Source organism: Chiloscyllium plagiosum, unplaced genomic scaffold, assembly GCF_037043375.1.
Source record: "Chiloscyllium plagiosum isolate Xiang-an unplaced genomic scaffold, Cpla_swu_hap1 HiC_scaffold_241, whole genome shotgun sequence".
Classification (NCBI taxonomy): domain Eukaryota; kingdom Metazoa; phylum Chordata; class Chondrichthyes; order Orectolobiformes; family Hemiscylliidae; genus Chiloscyllium; species Chiloscyllium plagiosum.
Genome location: NW_028270380.1, coordinates 44,938 through 69,184, shown reverse-complemented (window position 1 = coordinate 69,184; position 24,247 = coordinate 44,938). Strand labels below are relative to the sequence as shown.

The following is a 24,247-nucleotide window of genomic DNA, read 5'->3' as shown; positions in this document are numbered from 1 at the left end:
GTCCCCCCTCTCTTTCTCAGGGAGATATCTGTACACTGACTGGTGTCTCTCAGTCCCCTCTCTCTATCTCTCAGGGAGATATCTGTACACTGACTGGTGTCTCTCAGTCCCCTCTCTCTCTCTCAGGGAGATATCTGTACACTGACTGGTGTCTCTCAGTCCCCTCTCTCTCTCTCAGGGAGATATCTGTACACGGACTGGTGTCTATCAGGGAGATATCTATACACTGACTGGTGTATCTCAGTCCCCTTTCTCTCTCAGGGAGATATCTGTACACTGACTGGTGTCTCTCAGTCCCCTCTCTCTATCTCTCAGGGAGATATCTGTACACTGACTGGTGTCTCTCAGTCCCCTCTCTCTCTCTCAGGGAGATATCTGTACACGGACTGGTGTCTATCAGGGAGATACCTATACACTGACTGGTGTCTCTCAGTCCCCTCTCTCTCAGGGAGATATCTGTACACTGACTGGTGTCTCTCAGTCCCCTCTCACTCTCAGGGAGATATCTGTACACTGACTGGTGTCTCTCAGTCCCCTCTCTCTCTCAGGGAGATATCTGTACACTGACTGGTGTCTCTCAGTCCCCTCTCTCTCTCAGGGAGATATCTGTACACTGACTGGTGTCTCTCAGTCCCCTTTCTCTCTCAGGGAGATATCTGTACACTGACTGGTGTCTCTCAGTCCCCTCTCTCTCAGGGAGATATCTGTACACTGACTGGTGTCTCTCAGTCCCCTCTCTCTCTCAGGGAGATATCTGTACACTGACTGGTGTCTCTCAGACCCCCCCTCTCTCAGGGAGATATCTGTACACCGACTGGTGTCTCTCAGTCCCCTCTCTCTCTCTCTCTCTCTCAGGGAGATATCTGTACAATGACTGGTGTCTCTCAGTCCCCTCTCTCTCTCTCAGGGAGATATCTATACACTGACTGGGGTCTCTCAGTCCCCTCTCTCTCTCAGGGAGATATCTGTACACTGACTGGTGTCTCTCAGTCCTCTCTCTCTCAGGGAGATATCTGTACACTGACTGGTGTCTCTCTGTCCCCTCTCTCTCTCTCAGGGAGATATCTGTACACTGACTGGTGTCTCTCAGTCCCCTCTCTCTCTCAGGGAGATATCTGTACACTGACTGGTGTCTCTCAGTCCCCTCTCTCTCTCAGGGTGATATCTGTACACTGACTGGTGTCTCTCACTCCCCCCTCTCTCTCTCTCTGGGAGATATCTGTACACTGACCCGTGTCTCTCCTGCATTACCTTGATCAACTGTGCGAAATATTCCCCCTTGATGTAGTTGTTCGTTTTGAGATAGAGAGTCCTTAATTCATTGGCTCCCACTGGGTTATATTTCTGGTTGAACCGGTCAAAGCGTTGGAAGGTTTCCCGATCCTGAAAAAGACAGAGAATGTTTTGAGGGAGTCGGAGCCCTGTCAGTACTGGTCCGAGGGAGGACAGATCTTTCAGTGTGATGGCCCTGTCTGGGGGAGAGCAATGACAGCATTTAAAAGGTGGGTGGGGACATGAATAGGAAGGGGTTAGAGGGAGATGGGCCAAGTGCTGGCAAATGGGACTAGATTACGTTAGGATATGTGGGACAGCATGGACGGGTTGAGCCGAAGGGCCTGTTTCCGTGCTGTACAGCTCTCTGACTCTAAATGGGACTAGATTAGGTTAGGATATCTGGGACAGCATGGAGGGGTTGGGCCGAATGGTGTGGGAGTGACTGACCGTCTCGAACGTACCCAAGGTGTGGGAGTGACTGACCGTCTCGATCGTACCCAGGGTGTGGGCCCTGACTGACCGTCTCGATCGTACCCAGGGTGTGGGAGTGACTGACCGTCTCGATCGTACCCAGGGTGTGGGAGTGACTGACCGTCTCGATCGTACCCAGGGTGTGGGAGTGACTGACCGTCTCGATCGTACCCAGGGTGTGGGAGTGACTGACCGTCTCGATCGTACCCAGGGTGTGGGCCCTGACTGACCGTCTCGATCGTACCCAGGGTGTGGGAGTGACTGACCGTCTCGATCGTACCCAGGGTGTGGGAGTGACTGACCGTCTCGATCGTACCCAGGGTGTGGGAGTGACTGACCGTCTCGATCGTACCCAGGGTGTGGGAGTGACTGACCGTCTCGAACGTACCCAGGGTGAGGGAGTGACTGACCGTCTCGATCGTACCCAGGGTGTGGGAGTGACTGACCGTCTCGATCGTACCCAGGGTGTGGGAGTGACTGACCGTCTCGATCGTACCCAGGGTGTGGGAGTGACTGACCGTCTCGAACGTACCCAGGGTGTGGGAGTGAGTGACCGTCTCGATCGTACCCAGGGTGTGGGAGTGACTGACCGTCTCGATCGTACCCAGGGTGTGGGAGTGACTGACCGTCTCGATCGTACCCAGGGTGAGGGAGTGACTGACCGTCTCGATCGAACCCAGGGTGTGGGAGTGACTGACCGTCTCGATCGTACCCAGGGTGTGGGCCCTGACTGACAGTCTCGAACGTACCGAGGGTGTGGGAGTGACTGACCGTATCGATCGTACCCAGGGTGTGGGAGTGACTGACCGTCTCGAACGTACCGAGGGTGTGGGAGTGACTGACCGTCTCGATCGTACCCAGGGTGTGGGAGTGACTGACCGTCTCGATCGTACCCAGGGTGTGGGAGTGACTGACCGTCTCGATCGTACCCAGGGTGTGGGCCCTGACTGACCGTCTCGATCGAACCCAGGGTGTGGGAGTGACTGACCGTATCGATCGTACCCAGGGTGTGGGAGTGACTGACCGTCTCGATCGTACCCAGGGTGTGGGCCCTGACTGACCGTCTCGATCGTACCCAGGGTGTGGGAGTGACTGACCGTCTCGATCGTACCCAGGGTGTGGGAGTGACTGACCATCTCGATCGTACCCAGGGTGTGGGAGTGACTGACCGTCTCGATCGTACCCAGGGTGTGGGAGTGACTAACCGTCTCGAACGTACCCAGGGTGTGGGAGTGACTGACCGTCTCGATCGTACCCAGGGTGTGGGAGTGACTGACCGTCTCGATCGTACCCAGGGTGTGGGAGTGACTGACCGTCTCGATCGTACCCAGGGTGTGGGCCCTGACTGACCGTCTCGATCGTACCCAGGGTGTGGGAGTGACTGACCGTCTCGATCGTACCCAGGGTGTGGGAGTGACTGACCGTCTCGATCGTACCCAGGGTGTGGGAGTGACTGACCATCTCGAACGTACCCAGGGTGTGGGAGTGACTGACCATCTCGAACGTACCCAGGGTGTGGGAGTGTCTGACCATCTCGATCGTACCCAGGGTGTGGGAGTGACTGACCGTCTCGATCGTACCCAGGGTGTGGGAGTGACTGACCGTCTCGATCGTACCCAGGGTGTGGGCCCTGACTGACCGTCTCGATCGAACCCAGGGTGTGGGAGTGACTGACCGTCTCGATCGTACCCAGGGTGTGGGAGTGACTGACCGTCTCGAACGTACCCAGGGTGTGGGAGTGACTGACCGTCTCGATCGTACCCAGGGTGTGGGCCCTGACTGACCGTCTCGATCATTCCCAGGGTGTGGGAGTGACTGACCGTCTCGATCGTACCCAGGGTGTGGGTGTGACTGACCATCTCGATCGTACCCAGGGTGTGGGAGTGACTGACCGTCTCGATCGTACCCAGGGTGTGGGCCCTGACTGACCGTCTCGATCGTACCCAGGGTGTGGGAGTGACTGACCGTATCGATCGTACCCAGGGTGTGGGAGTGACTGACCGTCTCGATCGTACCCAGGGTGTGGGCCCTGACTGACCGTCTCGATCGTACCCAGGGTGTGGGAGTGACTGACCGTCTCGATCGTACCCAGGGTGTGGGAGTGACTGACCGTCTCGATCGTACCCAGGGTGTGGGCCCTGACTGACCGTCTCGATCGTACCCAGGGTGTGGGAGTGACTGACCGTCTCGATCGTACCCAGGGTGTGGGAGTGACTGACCGTCTCGATCGTACCCAGGGTGTGGGAGTGACTGACCATCTCGATCGTACCCAGGGTGTGGGAGTGACTGACCGTCTCGATCGTACCCAGGGTGTGGGCCCTGACTGACCGTCTCGATCGTACCCAGGGTGTGGGCCCTGACTGACCGTCTCGATCGTACCCAGGGTGTGAGAGTGACTGACCGTCTCGATCGTACCCAGGGTGTGGGAGTGACTAACCGTCTCGAACGTACCCAGGGTGTGGGAGTGACTGACCGTCTCGATCGTACCCAGGGTGTGGGAGTGACTGACCGTCTCGATCGTACCCAGGGTGTGGGAGTGACTGACCGTCTCGATCGTACCCAGGGTGTGGGAGTGACTGACCGTCTCGATCGTACCCAGGGTGTGGGAGTGACTGACCGTCTCGATCGTACCCAGGGTGTGGGCCCTGACTGACCGTCTCGATCGTACCCAGGGTGTGGGAGTGACTGACCGTCTCGATCGTACCCAGGGTGTGGGCCCTGACTGACCGTCTCGATCATTCCCAGGGTGTGGGAGTGACTGACCGTCTCGATCGTACCCAGGGTGTGGGAGTGTCTGACCATCTCGATCGTACCCAGGGTGTGGGAGTGACTGACCGTCTCGATCGTACCCAGGGTGTGGGAGTGACTGACCGTCTCGAACGTACCCAGGGTGTGGGAGTGACTGACCGTCTCGATCGTACCCAGGGTGTGGGCCCTGACTGACCGTCTCGATCATTCCCAGGGTGTGGGAGTGACTGACCGTCTCGATCGTACCCAGGGTGTGGGAGTGACTGACCGTCTGGATCGTACCCAGGGTGTGGGAGTGACTGACCGTCTCGATCGTACCCAGGGTGTGGGAGTGACTGACCGTCTCGAACGTACCCAGGGTGTGGGAGTGACTGACCGTCTCGATCGTACCCAGGGTGTGGGAGTGACTGACCGTCTCGATCGTACCCAGGGTGTGGGCCCTGACTGACCGTCTCGATCGTACCCAGGGTGTGGGAGTGACTGACCGTCTCGAACGTACCCAGGGTGTGGGAGTGACTGACCGTCTCGAGCGTACCCAAGGTGTGGGAGTGACTGACCGTCTCGATCGTACCCAGGGTGTGGGAGTGACTGACCGTCTCGATCGTACCCAGGGTGTGGGAGTGACTGACCGTCTCGATCGTACCCAGGGTGTGGGAGTGACTGACTGTCTCGATCGTACCCAGGGTGTGGGAGTGACTGACCGTCTCGATCGTACCCAGGGTGTGGGTGTGACTGACCCTCTCGATCGTACCCAGGGTGTGGGCCCTGACTGACCGTCTCGAACGTACCCAGGGTGTGGGAGTGACTGACCGTCTCGAACGTACCCAGGGTGTGGGAGTGACTGACCATCTCGATCGTACCCAGGGTGTGGGAGTGACTGACCGTCTCGATCGTACCCAGAGTGCGGGAGTGACTGACCGTCTCGATCGTACCCAGGGTGCGGGAGTGACTGACCGTCTCGAACGTACCCAGGGTGTGGGAGTGACTGACCGTCTCGATCGTACCCAGGGTGTGGGCCCTGACTGACCGTATCGATCGTACCCAGGGTGTGGGAGTGACTGACCGTCTCGATCGTACCCAGGGTGTGGGAGTGACTGACCGTCTCGATCGTACCCAGGGTGTGGGCCCTGACTGACCGTCTCGATCGTACCCAGGGTGTGGGAGTGACTGACCGTCTCGATCGTACCCAGGGTGTGGGAGTGACTGACCGTCTCGATCGTACCCAGGGTGTGGGAGTGACTGACCGTCTGGATCGTACCCAGGGTGTGGGAGTGACTGACCGTCTCGATCGTACCCAGGGTGTGGGCCCTGACTGACCGTCTCGATCGTACCCAGGGTGTGGGAGTGACTGACCGTCTCGAACGTACCCAGGGTGTGGGAGTGACTGACCGTCTCGATCGTACCCAGGGTGTGGGAGTGACTGACCGTCTCGATCGTACCCAGGGTGTGGGAGTGACTGACCGTCTCGAACGTACCCAGGGTGTGGGAGTGACTGACCGTCTGGATCGTACCCAGGGTGTGGGAGTGACTGACCGTCTGGATCGTACCCAGGGTGTGGGAGTGAGTGACCGTCTCGATCGTACCCAGGGTGTGGGAGTGACTGACCGTCTCGAACGTACCCAGGGTGTGGGAGTGACTGACCGTCTCGATCGTACCCAGGGTGTGGGCCCTGACTGACAGTCTCGAACGTACCGAGGGTGTGGGAGTGACTGACCGTCTCGATCGTACCCAGGGTGTGGGAGTGACTGACCGTCTCGAACGTACCTAGGGTGTGGGAGTGACTGACCGTCTCGATCGTACCCAGGGTGTGGGAGTGACTGACCGTCTCGATCGTACCCAGGGTGTGGGAGTGACTGACCATCTCGATCGTACCCAGGGTGTGGGAGTGACTGACCGTATCGATCGTACCCAGGGTGTGGGCCCTGACTGACAGTCTCGAACGTACCGAGGGTGTGGGAGTGACTGACCGTCTCGATCGTACCCAGGGTGTGGGAGTGACTGACCGTCTCGAACGTACCTAGGGTGTGGGAGTGACTGACCATCTTGATCGTACCCAGGGTGTGGGAGTGACTGACCGTCTCGAACGTACCCAGGGTGTGGGAGTGACTGACCGTCTCGATCGTACCCAGGGTGTGGGCCCTGACTGACCGTCTCGATCGTACCCAGGGTGTGGGAGTGACTGACCATCTTGATCGTACCCAGGGTGTGGGAGTGACTGACCGTCTCGAACGTACCCAGGGTGTGGGAGTGACTGACCGTCTCGATCGTACCCAGGGTGTGGGAGTGAGTGACCGTCTCGAACGTACACAGGGTGTGGGAGTGACTGACCGTCTCGAACGTACCCAGGGTGTGGGAGTGACTGACCATCTCGAACGTACCCAGGGTGTGGGAGTGACTGACCGTCTCGATCGTACCCAGGGTGTGGGAGTGACTGACCGTCTCGATCGTACCCAGGGTGTGGGAGTGACTGACCGTCTCGATCGTACCCAGGGTGTGGGCCCTGACTGACCGTCTCGATCGTACCCAGGGTGTGGGAGTGACTGACCGTCTCGAACGTACCCAGGGTGTGGGAGTGACTGACCGTCTCGATCGTACCCAAGGTGTGGGAGTGACTGACCGTCTCGATCGTACCCAGGGTGTGGGAGTGACTGACCGTCTCGAACGTACCCAGGGTGTGGGCCCTGACTGACCGTCTCGATCGTACCCAGGGTGTGGGAGTGACTGACCGTCTCGATCGTACCCAGGGTGTGGGCCCTGACTGACCGTCTCGATCGTACCTAGGTTGTGGGAGTGACTGACCGTCTCGAACGTACCCAGGGTGTGGGAGTGACTGACCGTCTCGATCGTACCCAGGGTGGGTGAGTGACTGACCGTCTCGATCGTACCCAGGGTGTGGGCCCTGACTGACCGTCACGAACGTACCCAGGGTGTGGGAGTGACTGACCGTCTCGATCGTACCCAGGGTGTGGGAGTGACTGACCGTCTCGATCGTACCCAGGGTGTGGGAGTGACTGACCGTCTCGATCGTACCCAGGGTGTGGGAGTGACTGACCATCTCGATCGTACCCAGGGTGCGGGTGTGACTGACCGTCTCGATCGTACCCAGGGTGTGGGTGTGACTGACCGTCTCGATCGTACCCAGGGTGTGGGCCCTGACTGACCGTCTCGATCGTACCCAGGGTGTGGGAGTGACTGACCGTCTCGATCGTACCCAGGGTGCGGGAGTGACTGACCGTCTCGATCGTACCCAGGGTGTGGGAGTGACTGACCGTCTCGAACGTACCCAGGGTGTGGGAGTGACTGACCGTCACGAACGTACCCAGGGTGTGGGAGTGACTGACCGTCTCGATCGTACCCAGGGTGTGGGAGTGACTGACCGTCTCGATCGTACCCAGGGTGTGGGAGTGACTGACCGTCTCGAACGTACCCAGGGTGTGGGAGTGACTGACCGTCACGAACGTACCCAGGGTGTGGGAGTGACTGACCGTCTCGATCGTACCCAGGGTGTGGGAGTGACTGACCGTCTCGATCGTACCCAGGGTGTGGGAGTGACTGACCGTCTCGATCGTACCCAGGGTGTGGGCCCTGACTGACCGTCTCGATCGTACCCAGGGTGTGGGAGTGACTGACCGTCTCGATCGTACCCAGGGTGTGGGAGTGACTGACCGTCTCGATCGTACCCAGGGTGTGGGAGTGACTGACCGTCTCGATCGTACCCAGGGTGAGGGAGTGACTGACCGTCTCGATCGTACCCAGGGTGTGGGAGTGACTGACCGTCACGAACGTACCCAGGGTGTGGGTGTGACTGACCGTCTCGAACGTACCCAGGGTGTGGGAGTGACTGACCGCCTCGAACGTACCCAGGGTGTGGGAGTGACTGACCGTCTCGAACGTACCCAGGGTGTGGGAGTGACTGACCGTCTCGATCGTACCCAGGGTGTGGGAGTGACTGACCGTCTCGATCGTACCCAGGGTGTGGGAGTGACTGACCATCTCGATCGTACCCAGGGTGTGGGAGTGACTGACCGTCTCGATCGTACCCAGGTTGTGGGCCCTGACTGACCGTCTCGAACGTACCCAGGGTGTGGGAGTGACTGACCGTCTCGAGCGTACCCAGGGTGTGGGAGTGACTGACCGTCTCGAGCGTACCCAGGGTGTGGGAGTGACTGACCGTCTCGATCGTACCCAGGGTGTGGGCCCTGACTGACCGTCTCGATCGTACCCAGGGTGTGGGAGTGACTGACCGTCTCGATCGTACCCAGGGTGTGGGAGTGACTGACCGTCTCGATCGTACCCAGGGTGTGGGAGTGACTGACCGTCTCGATCGTACCCAGGGTGAGGGAGTGACTGACCGTCTCGATCGTACCCAGGGTGTGGGAGTGACTGACCGTCTCGATCGTACCCAGGGTGTGGGAGTGACTGACCGTCTCGATCGTACCCAGGGTGTGGGAGTGACTGACCGTCTCGATCGTACCCAGGGTGTGGGAGTGACTGACCGTCTCGATCGTACCCAGGGTGTGGGCCCTGACTGACCGTCTCGATCGTACCCAGGGTGTGGGAGTGACTGACCATCTCGATCGTACCCAGGGTGTGGGAGTGACTGACCGTCTCGATCGTACCCAGGGTGTGGGAGTGACTGACCGTCTCGATTGTACCCAGGGTGTGGGAGTGACTGACCGTCTCGATCGTACCCAGGGTGTGGGAGTGACTGACCGTCTCGATCGTACACAGGGTGTGGGCCCTGACTGACCGTCTCGATCGTACCCAGGGTGTGGGCCCTGACTGACCGTCTCGATCGTACCCAGGGTGTGGGAGTGACTGACCGTCTCGAACGTACCCAGGGTGTGGGAGTGACTGACCGTCTCGATCGTACCCAGGGTGTGGGAGTGACTGACCGTCTCGATCGTACCCAGGGTGTGGGCCCTGACTGACCGTCTCGATCGTACCCAGGGTGTGAGCCCTGACTGACCGTCTCGATCATACCCAGGGTGTGGGAGTGACTGACCGTCTCGATCGTACCCAGGGTGTGGGCCCTGACTGACCGTCTCGATCGTACCCAGGGTGTGGGAGTGACTGACCGTCACGATCGTACCCAGGGTGTGGGCCCTGACTGACCGTCTCGATCGTACCCAGGGTGTGGGAGTGACTGACCGTCACGATCGTACCCAGGGTGTGGGAGTGACTGACCGTCTCGATCATACCCAGGGTGTGGGAGTGACTGACCGTCTCGATCGTACCCAGGGTGTGGGCCCTGACTGACCGTCTCGATCGTACCCAGGGTGTGGGAGTGACTGACCGTCTCGATCGTACCCAGGGTGTGGGAGTGACTGACCGTCTCGATCGTACCCAGGGTGTGGGAGTGACTGACCGTCTCGAAAGTACCCAGGGTGTCGGAGTGACTGACCGTCTCGATCGTACCCAGGGTGTGGGAGTGACTGACCGTCTCGATCGTACCCAGGGTGTGGGAGTGACTGACCGTCTCGATCATACCCAGGGTGAGGGAGTGACTGACCGTCTCGATCGTACCCAGGGTGAGGGAGTGACTGACCGTCTCGATCGTACCCAGGGTGTGGGAGTGACTGACCGTCTCGATCGTACCCAGGGTGAGGGAGGGACTGACCGTCTCGATCGTACCCAGGGTGAGGGAGGGACTGACCGTCTCGATCGTACCCAGGGTGTGGGCCCTGACTGACCGTCTCGATCGTACCCAGGGTGTGGGAGTAACTGACCGTCTCGATCGTACCCAGGGTGAGGGAGGGACTGACCGTCTCGATCGTACCCAGGGTGTGGGCCCTGACTGACCGTCTCGATCGTACCCAGGGTGTGGGAGTGACTGACCGTCTCGATCGTACCCAGGGTGTGGGAGTGACTGACCGTCTCGATCATACCCAGGGTGTGGGAGTGACTGACCGTCTCGAACGTACCCAGGGTGTGGGAGTGACTGACCGTCTCGATCGTACCCAGGGTGTGGGAGTGACTGACCGTCTCGATCGTACCCAGGATGTGGGAGTGACTGAGCGTCTCGATCGTACCCAGGGTGTGGGAGTGACTGACCGTCTCGATCGTACCCAGGGTGTGGGAGTGACTGACCGTCTCGATCGGACCCAGGGTGTGGGAGTGACTGACCGCCTCGAAAGTACCCAGGGTGTGGGAGTGACTGACCGTCTCGATCGTACCCAGGGTGTGGGAGTGACTGACCGTCTCGAAAGTACCCAGGGTGTGGGAGTGACTGACCGTCTCGATCGTACCCAGGGTGTGGGAGTGACTGAAAGTCTCGATCGTACCCAGGGTGTGGGAGTGACTGACCGTCTCGATCGTACCCAGGGTGTGGGCCCTGACTGACCGTCTCGATCGTACCCAGGGTGTGGGAGTGACTGACCGTCTCAAACGTACCCAGGGTGTGGGCCCTGACTGACCGTCTCGATCGTACCCAGGGTGTGGGACCTGACTGACCGTCTCGATCGTACCCAGGGTGTGGGAGTGACTGACCGTCTCGATCGTACCCAGGGTGTGGGAGTGACTGACCGTCTCGAACGTACCCAGGGTGTGGGCCCTGACTGACCGTCTCGATCGTACCCAGGGTGTGGGAGTGACTGACCGTCTCGATCGTACCCAGGGTATGGGAGTGACTGACCGTCTCGATCGTACCCAGGGTGTGGGAGTGATTGACCGTCTCGATCGTACCCAGGGTGTGGGAGTGACTGACCGTCTCGATCGTACCCAGGGTGTGGGAGTGACTGACCGTCTCGATCGTACCCAGGGTGTGGGAGTGACTGACCGTCTCGATCGTACCCAGGGTGTGGGAGTGACTGACCGTCTCGATCGTACCCAGGGTGTGGGAATGACTGATCGTCTCGAACGTACCCAGGGTGTGGGAGTGACTGACCGTCTCGATCGTACCCAGGGTGTGGGAGTGACTGACCGTCTCGATCGTACCCAGGGTGTGGGAGTGACTGACCGTCTCGATCGTACCCAGGGTGTGGGAATGACTCACCGTCTCGATCGTACCCAGGGTGTGGGAGTGACTGACCGTCTCGATCGTACCCAGGGTGTGGGCCCTGACTGACCGTCTCGATCGTACCCAGGGTATGGGAGTGACTGACCGTCTCGATCGTCCCAAGGGTGTGGGAGTGACTGACCGTCTCGATCGTACCCAGGGTGTGGGAGTGACTGACCGTCTCGATCGTACCCAGGGTGCGGGAGTGACTGACCGTCTCGATCGTACCCAGGGTGTGGGAGTGACTGACCGTCTCGAACGTACCCAGGGTGTGGGAGTGACTGACCGTCTCGATCGTACCCAGGGTGAGGGAGTGACTGACCGTCTCGATCGTACCCAGGGTGTGGGAGTGACTGACCGTCTCGATCGTACCCAGGGTGTGGGTGTGACTGACCGTCTCGATCGTACCCAGGGTGTGGGAGTGACTGACCGTCACGATCGTACCCAGGGTGTGGGAGTGACTGACCGTCTCGATCGTACCCAGGGTGTGGGAATGACTCACCGTCTCGAACGTACCCAGGGTGCGGGAGTGACTGACCGTCTCGATCGTACCCAGGGTGCGGGAGTGACTGACCGTCTCGATCGTACCCAGGGTGTGGGAGTGACTGACCGTCTCGAACGTACCCAGGGTGTGGGAGTGACTGACCGTCACGAACGTACCCAGGGTGTGGGCCCTGACTGACCGTCTCGATCGTACCCAGGGTGTGGGAGTGACTGACCGTCTCGATCGTACCCAGGGTGTGGGCCCTGTCGGACCGTCTCGAACGTACCCAGGGTGTGGGAGTGACTGACCGTCTCGATCGTACCCAGGGTGTGGGAGTGACTGACCGTCACGATCGTACCCAGGGTGTGGGCCCTGTCGGACCGTCTCGAACGTACCCAGGGTGTGGGAGTGACTGACCGTCTCGATCGTACCCAGGGTGTGGGGGTGACTGACCATCTCGATCGTACCCAGGGTTTGGGAGTGACTGACCGTCTCGATCGTACCCAGGGTGTGGGAGTGACTGACCGTCTCGATCGTACCCAGGGTGTGGGAGTGACTGACCGTCTCGAACGTACCCAGGGTGTGGGAGTGACTGACCGTCTCGATCGTACCCAGGGTGAGGGAGTGACTGACCGTCTCGATCGTACCCAGGGTGTGGGAGTGACTGACCCTCTCGAACGTACCCAGGGTGTGAGAGTGACTGACCGTCTCGATCGTACCCAGGGTGTGGGAGTGACTGACCGTCTCGATCGTACCCAGGGTGTGGGAGTGACTGACCGTCTCGATCGTACCCAGGGTGTGGGAGTGACTGACCGTCTCGAACGTACCCAGGGTGTGGGAGTGACTGACCGTCTCGATCGTACCCAGGGTGTGGGAGTGACTGACCGTCTCGATCGAACCCAGGGTGTGGGAGTGACTGACCGTCTCGATCGTACCCAGGGTGTGGGAGTGACTGACCGTCTCGATCGTACCCAGGGTGCGGGAGTGACTGACCGTCTCGATCGTACCCAGGGTGTGGGAGTGACTGACCGTCTCGATCGAACCCAGGGTGTGGGCCCTGGCTGACCGTCTCGATCGTACCCAGGCTGTGGGAGTGACTGACCGTCTCGAACGTACCCAGGGTGTGGGAGTGACTGACCGTCTCGATCGTACCCAGGGTGTGGGCCCTGACTGACCGTCTCGATCGTTCCCAGGGTGTGGGAGTGACTGACCGTCTCGATCGTACCCAGGGTGAGGGAGTGACTGACCGTCTCGATCGTACCCAGGGTGTGGGAGTGACTGACCGTCTCGAACGTACCCAGGGTGTGGGAGTGACTGACCGTCTCGATCGTACCCAGGGTGTGGGGGTGACTGACCATCTCGATCGTACCCAGGGTTTGGGAGTGACTGACCGTCTCGATCGTACCCAGGGTGTGGGAGTGACTGACCGTCTCGATCGTACCCAGGGTGTGGGCCCTGACTGACCGTCTCGATCGTACCCAGGGTGTGGGCCCTGACTGACCGTCTCGAACGTACCCAGGGTGTGGGGGTGACTGACCATCTCGATCGTACCCAGGGTTTGGGAGTGACTGACCGTCTCGATCGTACCCAGGGTGTGGGAGTGACTGACCGTCTCGAACGTACCCAGGGTGTGGGCCCTGACTGACCGTCTCGAACGTACCCAGGGTGTGGGAGTGACTGACCGTCTCGAACGTACCCAGGGTGTGGGAGTGACTGACCGTCTCGAACGTACCCAGGGTGTGGGAGTGACTGACCGTCTCGATCGAACCCAGGGTGTGGGAGTGACTGACCGTCTCGATCGTACCCAGGGTGTGGGAGTGACTGACCATCTCGATCGTACCCAGGGTGTGGGAGTGACTGACCGTCTCGATCGTACCCAGAGTGCGGGAGTGACTGACCGTCTCGATCGTACCCAGGGTGCGGGAGTGACTGACCGTCTCGAACGTACCCAGGGTGTGGGAGTGACTGACCGTCTCGATCGTACCCAGGGTGTGGGAGTGACTGACCGTCTCGAACGTACCCAGGGTGTGGGAGTGACTGACCATCTCGATCGTACCCAGGGTGTGGGAGTGACTGACCGTCTCGATCGTACCCAGAGTGCGGGAGTGACTGACCGTCTCGATCGTACCCAGGGTGCGGGAGTGACTGACCGTCTCGATCGTACCCAGGGTGTGGGAGTGACTGACCGTCTCGAACGTACCCAGGATGTGAGAGTGACTGACCGTCTCGATCGTACCCAGGGTGTGGGAGTGACTGACCGTCTCGATCGTACCCAGGGTGTGGGAGTGACTGACCGTCTGGATCGTACCCAGGGTGTGGGAGTGACTGACCGTCTCGATCGTACCCAGGGTGTGGGCCCTGACTGACCGTCTCGATCGTACCCAGGGTGTGGGAGTGACTGACCGTCTCGAACGTACCCAGGGTGTGGGAGTGACTGACCGTCTCGAACGTACCCAGGGTGTGGGAGTGACTGACCGTCACGATCGTACCCAGGGTGTGGGAGTGACTGACCGTCTCGATCGTACCCAGGGTGTGGGAGTGACTGACCGTCTCGATCGTACCCAGGGTGTGGGCCCCGACTGACCGTCTCGATCGTACCCAGGGTGTGGGCCCTGACTGACCGTCTCGATCGTACCCAGGGTGTGGGAGTGACTGACCCTCTCGAACGTACCCAGGGTGTGGGAGTGACTGACAGTCTCGAACGTACCGAGGGTGTGGGAGTGACTGACCGTCTCGATCGTACCCAGGGTGTGGGAGTGACTGAACGTCTCGAACGTACCCAGGGTGTGGGAGTGACTGACCGTCTCGATCGTACCCAGGGTGTGGGAGTGACTGACCGTCTCGATCGTACCCAGGGTGTGGGAGTGACTGACCGTCTCGATCGTACCCAGGGTGTGGGCCCTGACTGACCGTCTCGATCGTACCCAGGGTGTGGGAGTGACTGACCGTCTCGATCGTACCCAGGGTGTGGGAGTGACTGACCGTCTCGATCGTACCCAGGGTGTGGGCCCCGACTGACCGTCTCGATCGTACCCAGGGTGTGGGCCCTGACTGACCGTCTCGATCGTACCCAGGGTGTGGGAGTGACTGACCCTCTCGAACGTACCCAGGGTGTGGGAGTGACTGACCGTCTCGAACGTACCCAGGGTGTGGGAGTGACTGACCGTCTCGATCGTACCCAGGGTGTGGGCCCTGACTGACCGTATCGATCGTACCCAGGGTGTGGGCCCTGACTGACCGTATCGATCGTACCCAGGGTGTGGGAGTGACTGACCGTCTCGAACGTACCCAGGGTGAGGGAGTGACTGACCGTCTCGATCGTACCCAGGGTGTGGGAGTGACTGACCGTCTCGATCGTACCCAGGGTGTGGGCCCTGACTGACCGTATCGATCGTACCCAGGGTGTGGGAGTGACTGACCGTCTCGAACGTACCGAGGGTGTGGGAGTGACTGACCGTCTCGAACGTACCCAGGGTGAGGGAGTGACTGACCGTCTCGATCGTACCCAGGGTGTGGGCCCTGACTGACCGTCTCGATCGTACCCAGGGTGTGGGAGTGACTGACCGTCTCGATCGTACCCAGGGTGTGGGAGTGACTGACCGTCTCGAACGTACCCAGGGTGTGGGCCCTGACTGACCGTCTCGATCGTACCCAGGGTGTGGGCCCTGACTGACCGTCTCGATCGTACCTAGGTTGTGGGAGTGACTGACCGTCTCGAACGTACCCAGGGTGTGGGAGTGACTGACCGTCTCGATCGTACCCAGGGTGGGTGAGTGACTGACCGTCTCGATCGTACCCAGGGTGTGGGAGTGACTGACCGTCTCGATCGTACCCAGGGTGTGGGAGTGACTGACCGTCTCGATCGTACCCAGGGTGTGGGAGTGACTGACCGTCTCGATCGTACCCAGGGTGTGGGTGTGACTGACCGTCTCGATCGTACCCAGGGTGTGGGAGTGACTGACCGTCTCGATCGTACCCAGGGTGTGGGAGTGACTGACCGTCTCGATCGTACCCAGGGTGTGGGTGTGACTGACCGTCTCGATCGTACCCAGGGTGTGGGAGTGACTGACCGTCTCGATCGTACCCAGGGTGTGGGAGTGACTGACCGTCTCGATCGTACCCAGGGTGTGGGCCCTGACTGACCGTCTCGATCGTACCCAGGGTGTGGGCCCTGACTGACCGTCTCGATCGTACCCAGGGTGTGGGAGTGACTGACCGTCTTGAACGTACCCAGGGTGTGGGAGTGACTGACCGTCTCGATCGTACCCAGGGTGTGGGAGTGACTGACCGTCTCAATCGTACCCAGGGTGTGGGAGTGACTGACCGTCTTGAACGTACCCAGGGTGTGGGCCCTGACTGACCGTCTCAATCGTACCCAGGGTGTGGGAGTGACTGACCGTCTCGATCGTACCCAGGGTGAGGGAGCGACTGACCGTCTCAATCGTACCCAGGGTATGGGCCCTGACTGACCGTCTCGATCGTACCCAGGGTGTGGGAGTGACTGACCGTCTCGATCGTACCCAGGGTGTGGGAGTGACTGACCGTCACGATCGTACCCAGGGTGAGGGAGTGACTGACCGTCTCGATCGTACCCAGGGTGTGGGAGTGACTGACCGTCTCGATCGTACCCAGGGTGAGGGAGTGACTGACCGTCTCGATCGTACCCAGGGTGTGGGAGTGACTGACCCTCTCGAACGTACTCAGGGTGTGAGAGTGACTGACCGTCTCGATCGTACCCAGGGTGTGGGAGTGACTGACCGTCTCGATCGTACCCAGGGTGTGGGAGTGACTGACCCTCTCGAACGTACCCAGGGTGTGGGAGTGACTGACCATCTCGATCGTACCCAGGGTGCGGGAGTGACTGACCGTCTCGATCGTACCCAGGGTGTGGGAGTGACTGACCGTCTCGATCGTACCCAGGGTGTGGGAGTGACTGACCGTCTCGATCGTACCCAGGGTGTGGGAGTGACTGACCGTCTCGATCGTACCCAGGGTGTGGGAGTGACTGACCGTCTCGATCGTACCCAGGGTGTGGGAGTGACTGACCGTCTCGATCATACCCAGGGTGTGGGCCCTGGCTGACCGTCTCGATCGTACCCAGGGTGTGGGAGTGACTGACCGTCTCGATCATACCCAGGGTGTGGGCCCTGGCTGACCGTCTCGATCGTACCCAGGGTGTGGGAGTGACTGACCGTCTCGAACGTACCCAGGGTGTGGGAGTGACTGACCGTCTCGATCGTACCCAGGGTGAGGGAGTGACTGACCGTCTCGATCGTACCCAGGGTGTGGGAGTGACTGACCGTCTCGATCGTACCCAGGGTGTGGGAGTGACTGACCGTCTCGATCGTACCCAGGGTGTGGGAGTGACTGACCGTCTCGAACGTACCCAGGGTGTGGGAGTGACTGACCGTCTCGATCGTACCCAGGGTGTGGGAGTGACTGACCGTCTCGATCGTACCCAGGGTGTGGGAGTGACTGACCGTCTCGATCGTACCCAGGGTGTGGGAGTGACTGACCGTCTCGATCGTACCCAGGGTGTGGGCCCTGACTGACCGTCTCGATCGTTCCCAGGGTGTGGGAGTGACTGACCGTCTCGATCGTACCCAGGGTGAGGGAGCGACTGACCGTCTCGATCGTACCCAGGGTGTGGGCCCTGACTGACCGTCTCGAACGTACCCAGGGTGTGGGAGTGACTGACCGTCTCGATCGTACCCAGGGTGTGGGAGTGACTGACCGTCTCGATCGTACCCAGGGTGTGGGAGTGACTGACCGTCTCGATCGTACCCAGGGTGTGGGAGTGACTGACCGTCTCGAACGTACCCAGGGTGTGGGAGTGACTGACCGTCTCGAACGTACCCAGGGTGTGGGCCCTGACTGACCGTCTCGATCGTACCCAGGGTGTGGGAGTGACTGACCGTCTCGATCGTACCCAGGGTGTGGGGGTGACTGACCATCTCGATCGTACCCAGGGTGTGGGAGTGACTGACCGTCTCGATCGTACCCAGGGTGTGGGAGTGACTGACCGTCTCGATCGTACCCAGGGTGTGGGAGTGACTGACCGTCTCGATCGTACCCCGGGTGTGGGCCCTGACTGACCGTCTCGAACGTACCCAGGGTGTGGGAGTGACTGACCGTCTCGATCGTACCCAGGGTGTGGGAGTGACAGACCATCTCGATCGTACCCAGGGTGTGGGAGTGACTGACCCTCTCGATCGTACCCAGGGTGTGGGCCCTGACTGACCGTCTCGAACGTACCCAGGGTGTGGGAGTGACTGACCGTCTCGAACGTACCCAGGGTGTGGGAGTGACTGACCATCTCGATCGTACCCAGGGTGTGGGAGTGACTGACCGTCTCGATCGTACCCAGAGTGCGGGAGTGACTGACCGTCTCGATCGTACCCAGGGTGTGGGAGTGACTGACCGTCTCGATCGTACCCAGGGTGTGGGAGTGACTGACCGTCTCGATCGTACCCAGGGTGTGGGAGTGACTGACCGTCTCGATCGTACCCAGGGTGCGGGAGTGACTGACCGTCTCGAACGTACCCAGGGTGTGGGAGTGACTGACCGTCTCGATCGTACCCAGGGTGTGGGCCCTGACTTACCGTCTCGATCGTACCCAGGGTGTGGGAGTGACTGACCGTCTCGATCGTACCCAGGGTGTGGGAGTGACTGACCGTCTCGATCGTACCCAGGGTGTGGGAGTGACTGACCGTCTCGAACGTACCCAGGGTGTGGGAGTGACTGACCGTCTCGATCGTACCCAGGGTGTGGGCCCTGACTGACAGTCTCGAACGTACCGAGGGTGTGGGAGTGACTGACCGTCTCGATCGTACCCAGGGTGTGGGAGTGACTGACCGTCTCGAACGTACCTAGGGTGTGGGAGTGACTGACCGTCTCGATCGTACCCAGGGTGTGGGAGTGACTGACCGTCTCGATCGTACCCAGGGTGTGGGCCCTGACTGACCGTATCGATCGTACCCAGGGTGTGGGAGTGACTGACCGTCTCGAACGTACCCAGGGTGAGGGAGTGACTGACCGTCTCGATCGTACCCAGGGTGTGGGCCCTGACTGACCGTATCGATCGTACCCAGGGTGTGGGAGTGACTGACCGTCTCGATCGTACCCAGGGTGTGGGAGTGACTGACCGTCTCGATCGTACCCAGGGTGTGGGCCCTGACTGACCGTCTCGATCGTACCCAGGGTGTGGGAGTGACTGACCGTCTCGAACGTACCCAGGGTGTGGGAGTGACTGACCGTCTCGAACGTACCCAGGGTGTGGGAGTGACTGACCGTCTTGATCGTACCCAGGGTGTGGGAGTGATTGACCGTCTCGAACGTACCCAGGGTGTGGGAGTGACTGACCGTCTCGATCGTACCCAGGGTGTGGGAGTGAGTGACCGTCTCGAACGTACCCAGGGTGTGGGAGTGACTGACCGTCTCGAACGTACCCAGGGTGCGGGAGTGACTGACCGTCTCGAACGTACCCAGGGTGTGGGAGTGACTGACCGTCTCGATCGTACCCAGGGTGTGGGCCCTGACTGACCGTCTCGATCGTACCCAGGGTGTGGGAGTGACTGACCGTCTCGATCGTACCCAGGGTGTGGGAGTGACTGACCGTCTCGATCGTACCCAGGGTGTGGGAGTGACTGACCCTCTCGAACGTACCCAGGGTGAGGGAGTGACTGACCGTCTCGATCGTACCCAGGGTGTGGGAGTGACTGACCGTCTCGATCGTACCAGAGGTGTGGGAGTGACTGACCGTCTCGATCGTACCCAGGGTGTGGGAGTGACTGACCGTCTCGAACGTACCCAGGGTGTGGGAGTGACTGACCGTCTCGATCGTACCCAGGGTGTGGGAGTGACTGACCGTCTCGATCGTACCCAGGGTGTGGGAGTGACTGACCGTCTCGATCGTACCCAGGGTGTGGGCCCTGACTGACCGTCTCGATCGTACCCAGGGTGTGGGAGTGACTGACCGTCTCGAACGTACCCAGGGTGTGGGAGTGACTGACCGTCTCGATCGTATCCAAGGTGTGGGAGTGACTGACCGTCTCGATCGTACCCAGGGTGTGGGAGTGACTGACCCTCTCGAACGTACCCAGGGTGTGGGCCCTGACTGACCGTCTCGAACGTACCCAGGGTGTGGGAGTGACTGACCGTCTCGAACGTACCCAGGGTGTGGGAGTGACTGACCGTCTCGATCGTACCCAGGGTGTGGGAGTGACTGACCGTCTCGATCGTACCCAGGGTGTGGGAGTGACTGACCGTCTCGATCGTACCCAGGGTGAGGGAGTGACTGACCGTCTCGATCGTACCCAGGGTGTGGGCCCTGACTGACCGTCTCGATCGTACCCAGGGTGTGGGAGTGACTGACCGTCTCGATCGTACCCAGGGTGTGGGCCCTGACTGACCGTCACGAACGTACCCAGGGTGTGGGAGTGACTGACCGTCTCGATCGTACCCAGGGTGTGGGAGTGACTGACCGTCTCGATCGTACCCAGGGTGTGGGTCCTGACTGACCGTCTCGAACGTACCCAGGGTGTGGGCCCTGACTGACCGTCTCGATCGTACCCAGGGTGTGGGTGTGACTGACCATCTCGATCGTACCCAGGGTGTGGGAGTGACTGACCGTCTCGATCGTACCCAGGGTGTGGGAATGACTGACCGTCTCGAACGTACCCAGGGTGTGGGAGTGACTGACCGTCTCGATCGTACCCAGGGTGTGGGAGTGACTGACCGTCTCGATCGTACCCAGGGTGTGGGAGTGACTGACCGTCTCGATCGTACCCAGGGTGTGGGAGTGACTGACCGTCTCGAACGTACCCAGGGTGTGGGAGTGACTGACCGTCTCGAACGTACCCAGGGTGTGGGAGTGACTGACCGTCTCGATCGTACCCAGGGTGTGGGAGTGACTGACCGTCTCGATCGTACCCAGGGTGTGGGAGTGACTGACCGTCTCGATCGTACCCAGGGTGTGGGCCCCGACTGACCGTCTCGATCGTACCCAGGGTGTGGGCCCTGACTGACCGTCTCGATCGTACCCAGGGTGTGGGAGTGACTGACCGTCTCGAACGTACCCAGGGTGTGGGAGTGACTGACCGTCTCGATCGTACCCAGGGTGTGGGAGTGACTGACCGTCTCAATCGTACCCAGGGTGTGGGAGTGACTGACCATCTCGATCGTACCCAGGGTGAGGGAGTGACTGACCGTCTCGATCGTACCCAGGGTGAGGGAGTGACTGACCGTCACGATCGTACCCAGGGTGTGGGAGTGACTGACCGTCTCGATCGTACCCAGGGTGAGGGAGTGACTGACCGTCACGATCGTACCCAGGGTGTGGGAGTGACTGACCGTCTCGAACGTACCCAGGGTGTGGGAGTGACTGACCGTCTCGAACGTACCCAGGGTGAGGGAGTGACTCACCGTCTCGATCGTACCCAGGGTGCGGGAGTGACTGACCGTCTCGATCGTACCCAGGGTGTGGGAGTGACTGACCGTCTCGATCGTACCCAGGGTGCGGGAGTGACTGACCGTCACGAACGTACCCAGGGTGTGGGAGTGACTGACCGTCTCGAACGTACCCAGGGTGTGGGAGTGACTGACCATCTCGATCGTACCCAGGGTGAGGGAGTGACTGACCGTCTCGATCGTACCCAGGGTGCGGGAGTGACTGACCGTCTCGATCGTACCCAGGGTGTGGGAGTGACTGACCCTCTCGAACGTACCCAGGGTGTGGGAGTGACTGACCGTCTCGATCGTACCCAGGGTGTGGGAGTGACTGACCGTCTCGATCGTACCCAGGGTGTGGGCCCTGACTGACCGTCTCGATCGTACCCAGGGTGTGGGAGTGACTGACCGTCTCGAACGTACCCAGGGTGTGGGAGTGACTGACCGTCTCGATCGTACCCAGGGTGGGTGAGTGACTGACCGTCTCGATCGTACCCAGGGTGTGGGCCCTGACTGACCGTCACGAACGTACCCAGGGTGTGGGAGTGACTGACCGTCTCGATCGTACCCAGGGTGTGGGAGTGACTGACCGTCTCGATCGTACCCAGGGTGTGGGAGTGACTGACCGTCTCGATCGTACCCAGGGTGAGGGAGTGACTGACCGTCTCGATCGTACCCAGGGTGTGGGAGTGACTGACCGTCTCGATCGTACCCAGGGTGTGGGCCCTGACTGACCGTCACGAACGTACCCAGGGTGTGGGAGTGACTGACCGTCTCGATCGTACCCAGGGTGTGGGAGTGACTGACCGTCTCGATCGTACCCAGGGTGTGGGAGTGACTGTCCGTCTCGATCGTACCCAGGGTGTGGGAGTGACTGACCGTCTCGATCGTACCCAGGGAGTGGGAGTGACTGACCGTCTCGATCGTACCCAGGGTGTGGGAATGACTCACCGTCTCGATCGTACCCAGGGTGTGGGAGTGACTGACCGTCTCGATCGTACCCAGGGTGTGGGAGTGACTGACCGTCTCGATCGTACCCAGGGTGTGGGCCCAGACTGACCGTCTCCAACGTACCCAGGGTGTTGGAGTGACTGACCGTCTCGATCGTACCCAGGGTGCGGGAGTGACTGACCGTCTCGATCGTACCCAGGGTGTGGGAGTGACTGACCGTCTCGAACGTACCCAGGGTGTGGGAGTGACTGACCGTCACGAACGTACCCAGGGTGTGGGAGTGACTGACCGTCTCGATCGTACCCAGGGTGTGGGAGTGACTGACCGTCTCGATCGTACCCAGGGTGTGGGAGTGACTGACCGTCTCGATCGTACCCAGGGTGTGGGCCCTGACTGACCGTCTCGATCGTACCCAGGGTGTGGGAGTGACTGACCGTCTCGAACGTACCCAGGGTGTGGGAGTGACTGACCGTCTCGATCGTACCCAGGGTGTGGGAGTGACTGACCGTCTCGATCGTACCCAGGGTGTGGGAGTGACTGACCCTCTCGAACGTACCCAGGGTGTGGGCCCTGACTGACCGTCTCGATCGTACCCAGGGTGTGGGAGTGACTGACCGTCTCGATCGTACCCAGGGTGTGGGCCCTGACTGACCGTCTCGATCGTACCCAGGCTGTGGGAGTGACTGACCGTCTCGATCTTACCCAGGGTGTGGGAGTGACTGACCGTCTCGATCGTACCCAGGGTGTGGGAGTGACTGACCGTCTCGATCGTACCCAGGGTGTGGGTGTGACTGACCCTCTCGAACGTACCCAGGGTGTGGGAGTGACTGACCGTCTCGATCGTACCCAGGGTGTGGGAGTGACTGACCGTCTCGAACGTACCCAGGGTGTGGGAGTGACTGACCGTCTCGATCGTACCCAGGGTGTGGGAGTGACTGACCGTCTCGAACGTACCCAGGGTGTGGGAGTGACTGACCGTCTCGATCGTACCCAGGGTGTGGGAATGACTCACCGTCTCGATCGTACCCAGGGTGTGGGAGTGACTGACCGTCTCGATCGTACCCAGGGTGTGGGCCCTGACTGACCATCTCGATCGTACCCAGGGTGTGGGAGTGACTGACCATCTCGATCGTACCCAGGGTGTGGGCCCTGACTGACCATCTCGATCGTACCCAGGGTGTGGGCCCTGACTGACCGTCTCGTACGTACCCAGGGTGTGGGAGTGACTGACCGTCTCGATCGTACCCAGGGTGTGGGCCAGACTGACCGTCTCGAACGTACCCAGGGTGTGGGAGTGACTGACCGTCTCGATTGTACCCAGGGTGTGGGCCAGACTGACCGTCTCGATCGTACCCAGGGTGTGGGAGTGACTGACCGTCTCGATCGTACCCAGGGTGTGGGAGTGACTGACCGTCTCGATCGTACCCAGGGTGTGGGCGTGACTGACCGTCTCGATCGTACCCAGGGTGTGGGAGTGACTGACCGTCGCGATCGTACCCAGGGTGTGGGCCCTGACTGACCGTCTCGAACGTACCCAGGGTGTGGGAGTGACTGACCGTCTCGATCGTACCCAGGGTGTGGGAGTGACTGACCGTCTCGATCGTACCCAGGGTGTGGGAGTGACTGACCGTCTCGAACGTACCCAGGGTGTGGGAGTGACTGACCGTCTCGAACGTACCCAGGGTGTGGGCCCTGACTGACCGTCTCGATCGTACCCAGGGTGTGGGAGTGACTGACCGTCTCGATCGTACCCAGGGTGTGGGAGTGACTGACCGTCTCGATCGTACCCAGGGTGTGGGCCCTGACTGACCGTCTCGAACGTACCCAGGGTGTGGGAGTGACTGACCGTCTCGATCGTACCCAGGGTGTGGGAG

General features: G+C 60.7%; 1 protein-coding gene across 1 annotated transcript in view; it reads right to left on the bottom strand.

The window, feature by feature from the left end:
• LOC148133638 (AMP deaminase 3-like) overlaps positions 1 to 24,247 on the bottom strand; it is a 107,493-nt gene that overhangs the window by 40,645 nt on the left and 42,601 nt on the right. Inside the window, exon 4 of the mRNA XM_087985774.1 lies at positions 1,252 to 1,383. Coding sequence (XP_087841900.1) covers positions 1,252 to 1,383 — 132 coding nt within the window. The remainder of the gene's footprint in view (positions 1 to 1,251; positions 1,384 to 24,247) is intronic.